The 14,233-nt window shown below is 38.6% G+C and overlaps 1 protein-coding gene across 1 annotated transcript in view; it reads left to right on the top strand.

Annotated features, from left to right (window-relative positions):
- Positions 1-5,517: 5,517 nt before the first annotated feature.
- fer1l6 (fer-1 like family member 6) overlaps positions 5,518-14,233 on the top strand; it is a 32,082-nt gene continuing 23,366 nt past the window's right edge. The window contains 15 exon segments of the mRNA XM_028590413.1: positions 5,518-5,593; positions 6,226-6,337; positions 6,873-6,927; positions 7,292-7,423; positions 7,507-7,569; positions 8,136-8,214; positions 8,643-8,799; positions 10,320-10,506; positions 11,588-11,689; positions 11,802-11,892; positions 12,056-12,173; positions 12,268-12,502; positions 12,896-13,004; positions 13,878-13,899; positions 13,981-14,121. Of these exon segments, the coding sequence (XP_028446214.1) occupies positions 5,518-5,593; positions 6,226-6,337; positions 6,873-6,927; positions 7,292-7,423; positions 7,507-7,569; positions 8,136-8,214; positions 8,643-8,799; positions 10,320-10,506; positions 11,588-11,689; positions 11,802-11,892; positions 12,056-12,173; positions 12,268-12,502; positions 12,896-13,004; positions 13,878-13,899; positions 13,981-14,121 (1,679 nt within the window).

Here is a 14,233-nt window from a genome sequence, read left to right as displayed (position 1 = left end):
TTGTCGTGGGAGGTTTTGACAATAACTAGGATATAAAATATTGCCAGACTTATCCTTTGCCTCCTGTGTATTAATAGTTAACCATAAAATAACACTAGTCAGCCGCACACATAAAGATATAACTGATTATGAGCATCAGTCCACTCTATCTTGCTCTGCTAACCATGCCAAACATGTAAATCATATTGTTCTACCTGTAATATTTTATGCTTTATGTTACATTTTCATGTTAAAGCAAGGAATAACAGCAATGCTACTGATCATAATATAATCAATACTACAGTACTAGTTCAAACAACAGTATTCAGATTACTACTCATGCTGCATCTTCTTTTATGGCAACACTAACACCATAGCACTAGTGCTACCAGTGCTTTGTCTATAATCATGTGATATAGTATGAAATAAGTTAGAAAATCATCAGAAACTCTACAAATAAAGTCTTAAAAAATATAATAATATTCAAACTCTTGAACTTCCCAGCAGGTAATCAAGGAAAAATAAATAAGGCGTGGGCCATGCATCAGCCACATGCTCCCTCAGCTTTACAACTTCATACTCTGAACAAACATTTCAACCACCAATCACTAGGTCAGGCTGTTACTTCACCTTAACATCTAACTCTGGATCTGTCTGAGCCAACACATGCCAAAAGGAGGAAGCCAAGCGTGTCCAGCTGCCGGAACTGATGAGTAACACTGACTTCTGACTGCCAAAATGGATCCCAAACCAAGGTATGGCTCCGGCTCTGCCGTGTGGTTACTGCAGTGATGTTTGGTGTTGAGTCAACAGGCTAATGTTATCTTTTTTTTTTTTTTTTTTTTACACTCTGCTAACCGGAACTGAATGTAGGCAATGTGTAGTTTAGTTTCTGTGATCAAGACCAAACCCAAAAAAGAGAGAGAAAAAGTACTTCAACGGTTCAAAGATTGTCATCTTTTTGTTGTCTTAAGTGTTGTCTTAAATACAGTATCAGCAGATATCAGGGCTGTCCACCTTTGTCAAGTCCAAGACCATGTTTACTAGGACTAGTTGAGACTGAGTCCAAAGAGGTTCAAGTCCAAGTCAAGACCGAGTCCAAATGAGAGACTGTCAAGAAAAAAAGAGAAGATACATGAATCCTCTTCAAGATCACCTACTTCCCTGTTTATAATTTATCTGATGCTATTTTAAGATGAACACTTTGCTTAATTATTTGTAACAATCAAAAAGCAAGTGCAGAGTAACACACTATAGGATCATATGAGGTTGCTGACATTGTGTCTGTGGCCAAAATGAAAATGATTGATGCCTGATGATTGAGGTATGTGACACAGCCAGGTGTATACCAGGGGGCCAATGCCTGTTCCAGGTGGATTTTGAATTAAACTAATACCTGTTTTCTGATTTAGTTTGCTACATCAATGGTTTTGTTTTGAAGGAGGAAGTTACTTTAGAAAAAAAAACTTGCTCGAGACCAACCACAATATTTGGCCAGTCCAATAGCTGAGTTTGAGACAAGTCCGAGTCCAAATACTAATGAGTTCGAGACAATAGAAAAGCGTCTTGAGTCCAAGCGCGGGCTCAAGTACTACAGCCCTGGCAGATATACTGTACTGTATACTACACTATGTGTAGTTTAATTCCCGTGATCAAGACCAAACCAAAAAAGAGAAAGAAAAAGTACTTCAAAGGTTCAAAGATTGTCGTGTTTTTAGGTTAAGACTTCTGTAAACATAAAGTCAGTGTTGTCTTATATACAGTTTCAGCAGAAAATATCAAAGTATCCTCATTCATTTCATTGAGACCACTGCTTAAACACAGCAGAGGCTCTGGAAAATGCAGGATTATCCGGCAAAACAATTGGCTCAACTGAAACCAAATGCAACATCATCCAGTAACAAGCTGTTCTCACTCCCAACTCGTAATATACTGACGCTTGGGGAGTGGCTCTCAGCATCAGATACCGACGCAAAAATCACCCTTCAGCGTGTGTTTGGAACGCACCGGGCAGAGCAGCAGCTCGACCGCGGTGCTGCAAGATGACATGGTATTAACAGTGGCAGCGGTAGTGAGAAGTATGAAAGACTGAACATCCGCATAGGGAGGTTGGTTGGGGTGGTGGATGGATCAGGTAACACAGGACTTTCACCCAGGAGACCGGGGTTCGGGTCCTGTTCTTGTCCCGCGTGTAACAGAAACGTACGTTTTGTAACCCCACCCTCTATCTTTTCCTAAACCTAACTGTCCCGTTCTTGTGCCGCAATATCATCTAAACGTACGTCCCGACCCAGAGCGTCGAAAAGTGACGCCAAGAGTCCCGACCAAGCGTGTCTAAATACGACGCTGAAGGAGACTTTTTGCGTCAACAACAAGCGCCAAAGGCAACTGACCGAGCGTTGCTACTTGACTCGATGTGTTGCCAGTAACACGCTGAATTGGCCAATCAAATATGTGCATGTAAGCGCACCTTCCTGGTAGATTTCTCTGCAATGTAAATGTGGTAATTAAACTGTTTATCTTACCGAGACGGAGAATAAAATGATTGTCACCATGGTAACTTTCCGTATTTGTAAAATTACAACAACTAAAAAAACATTTTAGCATCTGACATTTTAGCATCTGACATACCCCAAAACTCATAGATGTAAATACTCAAACTGGACTTCTTGTAAGCCTGCTAAGGGAAAATCCAGTTACTGACCATCAAATCATTCTGCCTATGTAGTAAGTCAGTGTGCAGCATAAAAGAAGGTAAATGAACACTGAAATAAAATCTGTTGTATCAGGCCTGTTTGATACCCAAACTTAGCTAAATCTTCATTACCAAACACAATCTCATGTTTATAAAAAATACTTCAACATTTGAGGGAAAATGCTCAAAACTCATTCAAAGCAACACAACTCTTAACACACGTCTCAGAACAGGCTCAGTGCAGCCAAACACTATGAACAGTCCTCACTGAGATAACACACACTGAGAGGAAAAACACTAGCATCAAACACCAATACAGAAATTACAAACTTTCTCATCTTTACAGTTTAAAAAAATTTTAGTGACTTGACACTACTCAAAAGTTTATTTAAGGAAAAGAGATTGTATAATATATATATTTTTACATGAGGTAAACAAGATGGAATGAAAATTTTGTCTCTAGTAATTTATGGAATTACTGGGGAAAAAAACTAAAGGTGCATACGTAAGAGTAACAAAGAATAGTGGGACTAATCCTGCCTCTCTCCAGCATCATGTGGCAAGTTTTCTTCATCACATTGGATGTCTGCATCATCTCAAAAATGAATGTGGTGTTTCTATTGCTTTCACCTCCATTACTTTCTGAAAAACAGTAAGAACACAGTTTTATTATAGTAAAGATATAGTGTTTTTCACTTTTTTATAGCTGTCTATATAACCTTAGACATCTTACTTGGACATGTTGGTATCTTTGCTCTTTTACATGTTTTTCTCAACCGGTACAGTGTGTAATTGGTTTCATTCTTATTTGGTGTTTGTATACAAAAAAAGGCTTTCTGAGCTTTCTCTGTATTCACTAACTACTCTAAAAAAAAAAGACACCTGCTTAGGCTTTCAGCTAAAAGTGCAATCAGCAGTGTTTGATAGGCACCACACTGAAAGCTATTCTGTTTTGAATGCGTGGTTAACAGTTTTGACAGCAGTGTGTTAGCATTTGAACAAAGTGCTGTAAATCTACAGTGTTGTGCACATTGCGGTAAAAGTCATGGGATAAGTGTGTAGAGTTTTGAAAACTGTGTTCAAGCAATGAAAAACGAACTAGAGTTTGGTCCATATGAACTGCTGCTGTGCAGACTGTGGTTAGAGTTTTGCACATGTGACTCCTGTTGTGTCGTTTAGCAATCGAAATGGAAGACGGATTGGAACGAGCAGGGCAGGTCCCTTTACCTTAACCACAAACTAACACAACACTGTAAAGAAAATGAACCGCTGGAACCACAGCCAGTAAAACATTGGGCATGATGGAATCACAATATTTTTTTTAGAACGAGAAGGAAGAAGCCGAGCTGGACACGGGATATTCAAGACTGGATCATTTCATTATTTGGATGTGAGGAAGCATGGGTGGAGAGTGCGCAGGCTTTTTCCGTGAGGACGAGTTTCTTTATTTACAGTGCAGTCAAGTCAAATGATAAAGGCACTTCTGGTGAAGGAAGGGCTGTAAAGAGTGAGCAAATGAGGATGACTGAAAGCTGACAGCATAATTATGTGTTGGAAATTAGCCAGGGTCACTCAGGTGATAAAAGCACGCTGTGTTATTCAGCTTTGTCCAAGACAGGGACAATGTCCTACGTCTTAGTCTGAGCAGAGAGAGATGAGGAGATAACAAATCATCAGACATCCTTTAAGCACACAGAGGGCAGGAAAGCATCCAGATGTGAGTTGTTTTGAGTCGTTGGTGGTGGTTTTTAGTTGTAAACCGAAGGACCCGAACCCTCCTGGTGCCCGTTAGTGGAAAAAGAAAAACGTCTCTGGACTTCAGCAGAATGGATTATTCAGACACTCCGGAAACCCAGCGGCGGTGAGCAGTTTAAATGATTTTTGTTTTCGAATATTTTGTTGCATCAAAGTGACTTCTGTGTTACTTTTGACAATCCAGGATCCATAAGCTATCAGTCTGTCAGTTGAATAAAATATTCTTAGTTTTTACACTTGAGATTTCAATTAAAGATATCTTTTTCCTGTTTTTGAAGACTGGTGGTACAGTGAAAAAAAATAAACTCTGAGATAATGGTCAATATTTATAAAGAAAAAAATCGAAATTCTTGAAGTTAAAATATAGTAAGAATTAGGTAAAAAAAAACAGGACTTATATCATGGGAACATAAACTATTGTTAAACAATTTTGTTTAAATTTTGTTTCCACAACTTAAAAAAATAATAATTCTATTTTATTTATTCCCAAGGAACGTTTTTGCAATAATAAACTGAATTTAAAGAGTATTTGAAGGTTGTTGTCAGAGGGAATACTTCAAGGGACTTTATTGCAAAGCATTTGTTTTTCTTCTTTTTTACAAAATATTGATTGCATTTTGATGGAAAATCTGAATTCAAGATGCTGCAACTATTCATAGACATATAATCATATTTAGTTACATACATGCATCTAACTCAGCTTGGTTTCTTACTTATATGTGAAATAAAACACCAGAAAAGGCAAGAGGCTGTGTGTCGCAAACTGGGGTAAAAACGCCTAAGATACTAAGATACATATTCCACATACGCTGTATACATGTCCAAAGAATCCTTCTAAAAGCCGAATAACATCGGCATGTCCAATATGTCTTTAAAGGCAAAGGCTACATTTTGCAAACTTGTCGTATTCTGAATAAAATTGGAACATTAGTATGCATGTAAACGTAATCAGTGACTGTCCCTGACCCCCAGACATGGGCAGATCTTCCCTGGATGACATGGAAGTCATCTGTAGCAGAGACAGTTGAAGATAAGATTTGACTGATTGAAAGTTTTCCTTCTCTTCTGTGAGCAGAAAGGCCAAGTTGATGTTTGGCCTGAAAGGAAAGAAGAAGAAGAAGGAAGTCAATACGGACCTGGTCCTAGCAAACAAGGGAGCTGTGGGTGAGGCCCCGGACAACACACACACACACACACACACACACACACACGGTTGTATTTACAGTGTACAACAGAGTAGGTATTCCTGTTATATCTCTGTGGGTGAGACTAACCCTTGTCAAACAGTTGCATGTTGAGCGTAGCTCTAACAGCAATTAATGGTCATTTAGGTTTTCAATGACAACACAGAAAAGTATCCTCACAGGATGTAATTGTCCCTGTTTATCCCGTGTGCTAAAAAAAAAAAAAAAAAAAAAAAAGGTCCTCTGACAGGATTTTAAGGTGTTCGTTTTCCCATTGCCAAATCCAACAGGATGTGGCAATGGGATCAATCAGTATGGACTCAATCTGACATGAAAATCTGCATATTATTGAATATTTCAAAGTAATTTCATTATTTTAAGAGACTTCTTTGTGTTACGTCACGGTGCTGGTGTTAGTTAGCGTAAAAGATGGCTGACAACCAAGACCTCACATTGATTGATGATCAAGATTTGTAGTCATGCATAGAACAACTTCACTGACCTTTTCCTACTAACAGAAAGCTCACAGTACATGTAGTTAGACATGTTCTTTATTTCTCTTGGCCACATGAAGTTGTGCAAAATAAAGTCTGTCTGTGTTTGTGTACGCAGACAGTGGGGCGGAGGTGCCTTCTGAAGCGTCTCCCATGGTGGAAGTAATAAACACTGAGGACCAACCAGGAAGCTCTGCAGTCAGAACCAGAATAATACCAAACAATAAGAGGTATGAAATATTCACATTACAGATAACTTATGCCGTATTTGGGAGCAAATACAAGTATTTAAGAAGCAAAATGCTGCCATGAACATATATTTAATTACCTCCGAGTGGCGTTTTAAGCATCATGCTCTTCTTCAGACAAGCTGTTCCTGTATTTGTTTTTTTTTTGTCTGATGAAGAGCTTGATGCTCAAAACGTCACTTGGCGGTAATTAAATATATGTTCATTGGAGCATTATCTAGTGTGCAGACTCTATTTTTCCGTCTTTTAGATTTTCTTCTGTCCAGCACCATGGAATTTATTGTCTGGATGCGCGTGCTTTTGTCAACCTTAATGCACAGACACAGCACATCACAATTTATCGCCAGAAATCCAAAAAATAAACATGATGTTAAATCCTGTCACCAGGATTTGTCAAGTTTCTATTTATCTTGGTGGTTCATTAAGTGTTCTGTCTGTTTGTTGTGCTGTGATGATCAGTATGGAGGAAAAATGTGATTGAGACACTGAACTGAACTGCACAGTGAAACTTCCACAGGGCCAAACTGAGAACTTGCATCCAGAAGAGTGAAGAGAAGCCTCAGCACTTCCAGGTAACAGCATACAGAACACACAGTTATGGAATATATTTGTGTTTTATATATTATATAAAATGTAAGATTAACCTTGATTAATTCTCGGCGGAGCTCTGTTGAGTAGTAAGAGTACTCATGAAAAGAAAAAGGTACAGAAATAATTGAAAATAACACAAGTGACCATTTTAATGCAAATTAAAACAGAAAAAGACAAAACAGCACACTTTTATAATGCTCTAAGTTGATGATATAAATTAAAATATAAAAAATATCATTACAAAACAAACAATGTGCTTTACAGTGTAAGACAAATGCATATATGTAATTTATATAGTCTTTTTTAGGCCTCATTGGGAATAAATCCTTCTCATCTGGTCCGTAGATTACCATTAACATCACAGAGGCCAGGCAGCTGGTGGGAGAAAACATCGACCCCAGTGTGGTGATCGAGATCGGTGATGAGAAGAAACAGACTTCAGTCAAAGAAGGAACCAATGCTCCCTTTTACAATGAGGTAAGAATCAATCCTTAAAAAAAACACATTTGAATCATCTGTGTCTCAGTCTAAAATTGTCCCCCCTCTCTTCTTTTCGCCAGTATTTCGTGTTTGACTTCTTTGCCCACAAAGAGGTCTTCTTCGATAAAGTCATCAGGCTGACGGTGAGTAAAAGAACAGCCAATGAGCATTTCAAAGATAAGTTTTAGGTAGGGCTGGGCGATATGGAGTAAATCAGATATCACAATATTCTTGACCAAATACCTCGATATCGATGTTGTGGCGATATTCTAGGGTTGAAAATTGGTGCTTTAACAAAATATCTTCACACTTAGATTAATGATTAATGTGGACATAATGTCTAAGTGGTGAAAAGGCAAATAATAGAACAGCTAGAACCGGCTGGTAAGTTCAGAAAAGTACATCACTTTATTGTAATGCAGCTTTTAAAACCAGTAAAAGACACCACTTATCACGATATTATGATATCCAAAATCTAAGACGATATTTAGTCTCATATCACGATATCGATATAATATCGATATATTGCCCAGCCCTAGTTTTAGGTGTCTATCATTGTAAATGATCAGTTCAGAAAGCCTACAAATTGGATGATGAAAGTAAATGTTTGGTTGCATGATCTGATAGTCTGGAGTTGCAAGGTTTTTCAGTGGCCTATCAGTTTCAAGTTTAAGCTCTGTGTCTTGTCCGTGTCTCTTACTCTCACCAGGTGATACACTCTAAAATGCTGAGGAATTTCTGTGTTGGAGCCTTCAAGCTGGATGTGTGGACAGTATACAGACAGCCAGGTAGCTCAACTCTTTCTGAAATGTGGTTAACAGCAGCTGCAGTGATTTGAAAAGGCTAAAGGTTTATAGCCTGCCAGAGGCCATTACATTATTTTTCTGATTTTGATTCCATTTTTCTGATTTATCTAATTCCCTGGGTATAATTTGTTTAAACTTGTTTTAATCTAGCTTTATTTCCACAAACTCTATGAAAAATAATATATGCATATATATGTTTTAAATTCAGTTTTAACTTGTTTGCATTTTAATGTTGTTTTATTTCCACAACATCTATGCACATATGTATTCATGCTTGTATGTGTATACATATTCGGTACGTCTTTGCGAAGCATTTTGGTGCAAAACCAATTTGCTTTTTAAAGTGCTTTTTTAATGAAATAAACTTGAAACTTTGATTTGATTTAATTCTCTTTTTCTTGCTCCCTCAGGTCACCAATTCCTCAATAAGTGGGCAATGCTGACCAATCCTGGTGACATTAGCACTGGGGTCAAAGGTTATGTCAAATGTGACATCAGCGTCTCAGCGAAAGGAGACACCATAAAGCCAGGACCAAAAGCGAGTGATGCTGAAGAGAGGATAGACAAGTATAATCCCCATCTTTTTTCTAAATGTTTTGCAGTTTTTCTGCTTCATTAGACCAGTTTGGTTTTCTGGGAAAGTTTACAGAAACAGCAACGATATAGTAAAGGTATCTAATAGTAGTTGTGAGATAGAATCTAACAACATCAGCATTACCTCTGGAACTGTATGCCTTCACCTCTTATACCCTCAGTTTAAAATGCCCCACTGTCATTTTTAAATTACAAAAACCTAGAATTGTAAGTCTCTAGATATACCAAATATATTAGGCTGAAATTTGAAGAGATACTGTATATATAATAATATACAATATACATTTACTTTACTTAAAGAGATAGTTCAGATCTTTTTAACTTAGGTTGTATGAGGTACATATCCATAGTCAGTATGTTAGCTACAGTAGATGACGGTTGGCACGCCCACAGTTTAAAGAAGCAGACACAGAGTATCGACACAGAAGCTAAACTATGCAACTGCTGGGGGTAGCAGCTAAACGCATATTAGAAACTGAAAAAAATCGATATCAGCCTAAGTTTACGCTGTATTTAGAATATTTTTTCACTGCACCTTGGCTTCGGACAGCCCTTTCTGACAGAAAACTGAAGCCATTATGTATGCTCTCTACGAAGCCACCAAACTCATTTGACAAAACTCATTTGGCTGCCATCTACTTTAGGTAATACATTGACTATGGAAAAGTATGTCAAACAACCACACCTCGCAATATCCAAACTATTCCTTTAAAGTGGCCATATTATGCTCATTTTCAGGTTCATAATTGTAATTTGAGATTGTATCAGAATAGGTTTACATTTCAAAAAACACCATATTTTTGTTGTACTGCACATTGCTGCAGCTCCTCTATTCACCCTGTGTCAGGTCTCTGTTTTAGCTACAGAGTGAGACCTCTCAACTTCTGTCAGATCTTTGTTGTCAGTTGGACATGTGCAGTAGCTAGGTAAGGATTACATGAGCTAGCTAGCTGTTTCTCCAACTTCGGCCTGTACAAGGCAGGATTAGCTGGGAGACTTCTTCTAAACGCACTTCCAACTTTGCATGAAATACCTGCAGAACAGGGACACGTAAGTAGTGTAAGTAGGCCATTGAGAAGGAGCTAGCATGATAGCGCTAGCATGCTAACGGTTAGCCCCCTAGGCCCCTCGTTTCGGCTAGTGATGTAGAAAGCCGTGCAGAGTTTGAACAGCTCACCCGGAGACTGAAGGCAGGACACATTCAGAAACCTATATCTCACTCAAAACAGCATGGATGGGTTTTTTGTTTCAAAGTTTGTATGCGTGTGGAAGCACCAGAGACACAAAATAATACCCCAAATCCCAGAAAAAGTGATTTTTTCATAATATGGGCTCTTCAATTGCGCAAATGCGTTCTTCAATTTCAGTTTATAGCAATAGTGATCGCATCTCTTTACATGCAGATGACACCCTGCTATTTATAAAAAAACAAACCAACAGTTTGGACTGGGTTGAAATATATTTGTGTGTTGCTGTGATGGCCTTTTCCTCAGGAACCTGCTGATACCAGAAGGTTTTCCCTCGGAACGACCCTGGGCTCGTTTCTATGTGAAGGTGTATCGAGCTGAAGGCCTTCCACGGAACAACTCCAGCATCATGGCCAACGTCACCAAGGCCTTCATAGGAGACAACACAGCACTCATCGACCCATATGTAGTGGTGGGCTTCTTCAAACAAGTGGTGGGTTGAATATCAACTACTAGCAGATGTCATTTCCATATAGGCTCATTTAAAAACTAATCAAGAAGCTCTTTTTGTTGTCCAATTATATAATTTTCCAATTCTTATGAGTAAGACAGCAGGTATGTTTTTGGGCAAAGAGGCTCCAAATTGCGCAAGATTTCAAATACAGAGTTGAATTATTGAATCACAAATGTATTTTAAGAAACAGGTTTAAAAATTTGTGAATACAAGAACAAATTCTAAGTAGTGAAAATTGATATGACTAATTTCAGACACATTTGTAGATCTAACATAAAAATGGTAAATGGTTACAGATATGTCAATTACTAAAGGTCTAATATTGTTAAAGTAAGATTTCAGTTGTTTTTCATTATTAAGCAGGTTGCGGTGCTATATAAATACTGTGGAAATATAAAAATGCTCAATGCACAGAAAAATGCACACAGCCTTCATTCAGAAACTGTGCCTTAAAACGAGTAGTCAAGGGTTCTGTACAGTTGTTATGTCACAACTATACTATATATAGGTAAAAATGCCACTACAGTGCTGTTACAGTCATTCCCTGGCTGCAATGACGGGTCAGAGACTCTGAGAGCGGAAATGCAGAAGACATAGAAACGCTGACTAATCAGAGCAGAATGGGCTTTTCGGGCTTAAAGAGACAGGCGCTAAAACAAAGTATTTCTGACAGGAGTTAAATACAGGTATATGCAGACAGACAGCATGAGAAAAATTATGTGTTTTTTTAACATTAAAGCATGGACACATATTCTAGTAGAGACCTAAAATACAAGTAGGAACCTGAAAATTTGCATTATATGGGACCGTTTAAATTGTATACAAACACATCCTCAAAGCTCTAAACCAAAAGTCATCACTTTTGCATTTGCATTGTCCTGAGGAAAGATTAACTTAAAGAAATAAAGAAATTTTAATTACGCTTTGCTCTTTTAAAAAAAAAAAAGTTTGGTCCATTTTCAGTCATCCATGTTTAGCTTTCATCTCATGTTTGGAATATAGCACAAGTTGTTTTATTTAAGACTAAATCATCTTTCAATCTTCCTCCATTGCCTCTCAGGGTCGAACATCTACACAGAAGTCCACAGCAGACCCGGTGTGGAATGAGCAGATCGTCTTCACAGAGATGTTTCCCCCTCTGTGTCAGAGACTGAAGATTCAGGTCTGAGCGTTTCTATGTAGGAGGTGGAACTATATACTGTATATATGTACAATTACACTACGCATAACCAGACTATAAACCTGACAGGATGCTGACTTCTCTCTCCTCACAGGTCTGGGATGAGGGAAGCATGAGCGACGTTGCCATAGGAACCCATTACTTTGACTTGAGGCGCATCTCCAATGAACAGGATGGCGACAGAGGTGAGGAGAGATGAAGTCATGAAAGAAGGACAGGCGAATGGAAAGAAGAAATGTTTTTTGGGAATGATAGGCTACATATGTGAAGGGGACTGAAGGGAGCACAGTGAGGACAGACAGGAATCATCCAGTTTGTCTCTCTTCATCTTATTCTCTCTTTCTCCAGGGTTTTTACCAACTTTTGGACCTGCTTGGATTAACCTGTACGGCTCTGCCCGAAACTATTCTATAGGTGATGACACAGTGGAGCTTAATGAGGGCATCGGAGAGGGCGTGTCCTACAGGTCAGTGTTAGATACATTCAATTATGAGAAAAATGTATAGATAGTTAACCAACAACTTACCAACAACAAGTTCTCCAATCCGTGCATGTGTCAGGGGTCGGGTCTACATGGAGCTCACAGTGGAGATCCTATCAGGAGGGACTGGTTCGGAGTCCAAACTCAGCAAAATGGTCAAGCCATTGAAGGACACTAAAGCAGGGAAAGTAGGAGGGAAGGATGGTAAGACTCCTGCAGGAGGAGGAGCGGTAGGAGCAGCAGGAGGAGCTGCTGATGATGACAAAGGAAAAGCTTTGGCTCCAGAGGTCCTACCTGTGGAATCTCCTCCTGTTGTAAGAAGTTTTCTTTTAATAATATCCTCAATCTTTCCCTACATAGAAACACGGTTTAGTAATTTAATAAGACAATATAGTTTTGTCACACCAATTGGTAATAATTATTCCTTTTTTGCTGAGATTGGTATGGCAAATGGCTCTGAATACTACAAGGCCCATGAGCCTTTGAGTTTCTAATCACTTTTTTCAACATAGTTACTACTGTCTGCACCGATGATTCAACTGGTAGAGTTTTGTGTCAATATACTGTATGTGCTGCAATTGCCACAATTGTCATGAGTCAATTTGGATTAATTCAGCAATTAATGTTGCAGTGCCAATGGACATGTCTATATTCATGTCCCGGAAATGCCTCATTATGACAGTCTACTGTGATGTTTCTGTGTCCAGCTGAATTCGGACAACATTGAGAGCTTTCTGCTGTTCGGGGCGTTGTTTGAAGCCACCATGATTGACAGGAAGATTGGAGACAAGCCCATCAGCATCGAGTTCTCCCTCGGTAAGTCTCCAAATCTACTGATCTCACTCCTTGCCTTTACAAGCGTTGCACTGAATAGTAACACCTCACACATTAAAGTACTTTGTAATCAAAGGAGCTCATAATATTCCGTTTAATACGTCTTGATGCAACTCTTGAGTAGTTTGTGATGTTATTGCTTTGAATTTGAGGATTTTAAAGTATTTCTGTTATTTGGTCTACCCTGCATTTATCACTGAAACCAAGAATAAAATCACAGTACAGTACAGTAGGTTAAATTCCTGAAAACAGTCACATTTGATGGCAGTGGTGTCCAGCGGTGGAAGAAGTACTCAGATCTTTCACTTAAGTGAAAGTCGCAATACTACATTGTAGAAATACTCTGTTACAAGTAAAAGCCCTACATTTAAAATGTTACTTTAGTATAAAAATATACTTAAAGTACCAAAAGTAAAAGTGGATTGGTCAATTTTAGAATAATGTACCCAATACAATGTTTTTGGATTAGATTGAATTATTGATGCTATAATGAGTACATCACTTTAATATTGCACCTGGTAAATGTGGGGGTTCATTTTAATTTGTTTATACATATTTTATATTTATATACAGTATACTTTATATAATTAATGTATATACTGCTGGGTAGCTTGTGAATTCTTATTGATCTAATAACATCTTAAGCTACTTGTTGAGTATATTTTGTATTCTCTTCTGGATCTGTAAAGTAACTAGTTAGGTACTAAGTTATCAAATGAATATAGAAGTAAAAAATACAATATTTCCCTCTGAATTCTACCCAAGTACATTGCTTGAGTAAATGTACATAGTTACTTTTCACTGCTGCTGGTGATAAATAAGGAATCCTTCTTCTTCTTTTGTTTCCTCGCTCAGGTAACTACGGTAACGTGTTGGAGTCTGCAGGCCAGCCCAGCGCCCCTGCTCCCAGTCCTGCTGTCAGTCGGAGGAGAAGAGGGCTGGACGTCCCAGATAGCAGTGACTTGTTTGGCTCCTCTCCTCTCGGATCCCCCATTTCCAACCCGTCCTCGCCCCTCCTACCCAAGGAACCTCAGGACTTCCCTGTGACCTCTAAGTCAACCACGCCTCCACAAAGGCCGCTCATTGTCGACGGAAACAAGTTGAGCCGCTTTGTTGTTTGATTCTTCACGCTCTGTTGAGCCTTGAAAGAAGTTTGATGGTTTTTTCTCTATGTTGTCTTGTGTGCAAATTATGTACACTGTCTCAGACAC

Source organism: Perca flavescens, chromosome 11, assembly GCF_004354835.1.
Source record: "Perca flavescens isolate YP-PL-M2 chromosome 11, PFLA_1.0, whole genome shotgun sequence".
Lineage (NCBI taxonomy): Eukaryota > Metazoa > Chordata > Actinopteri > Perciformes > Percidae > Perca > Perca flavescens.
The sequence above is the reverse complement of the archived record's forward strand: the minus strand, read 5'-3'. Positions and strand labels throughout refer to the sequence as shown.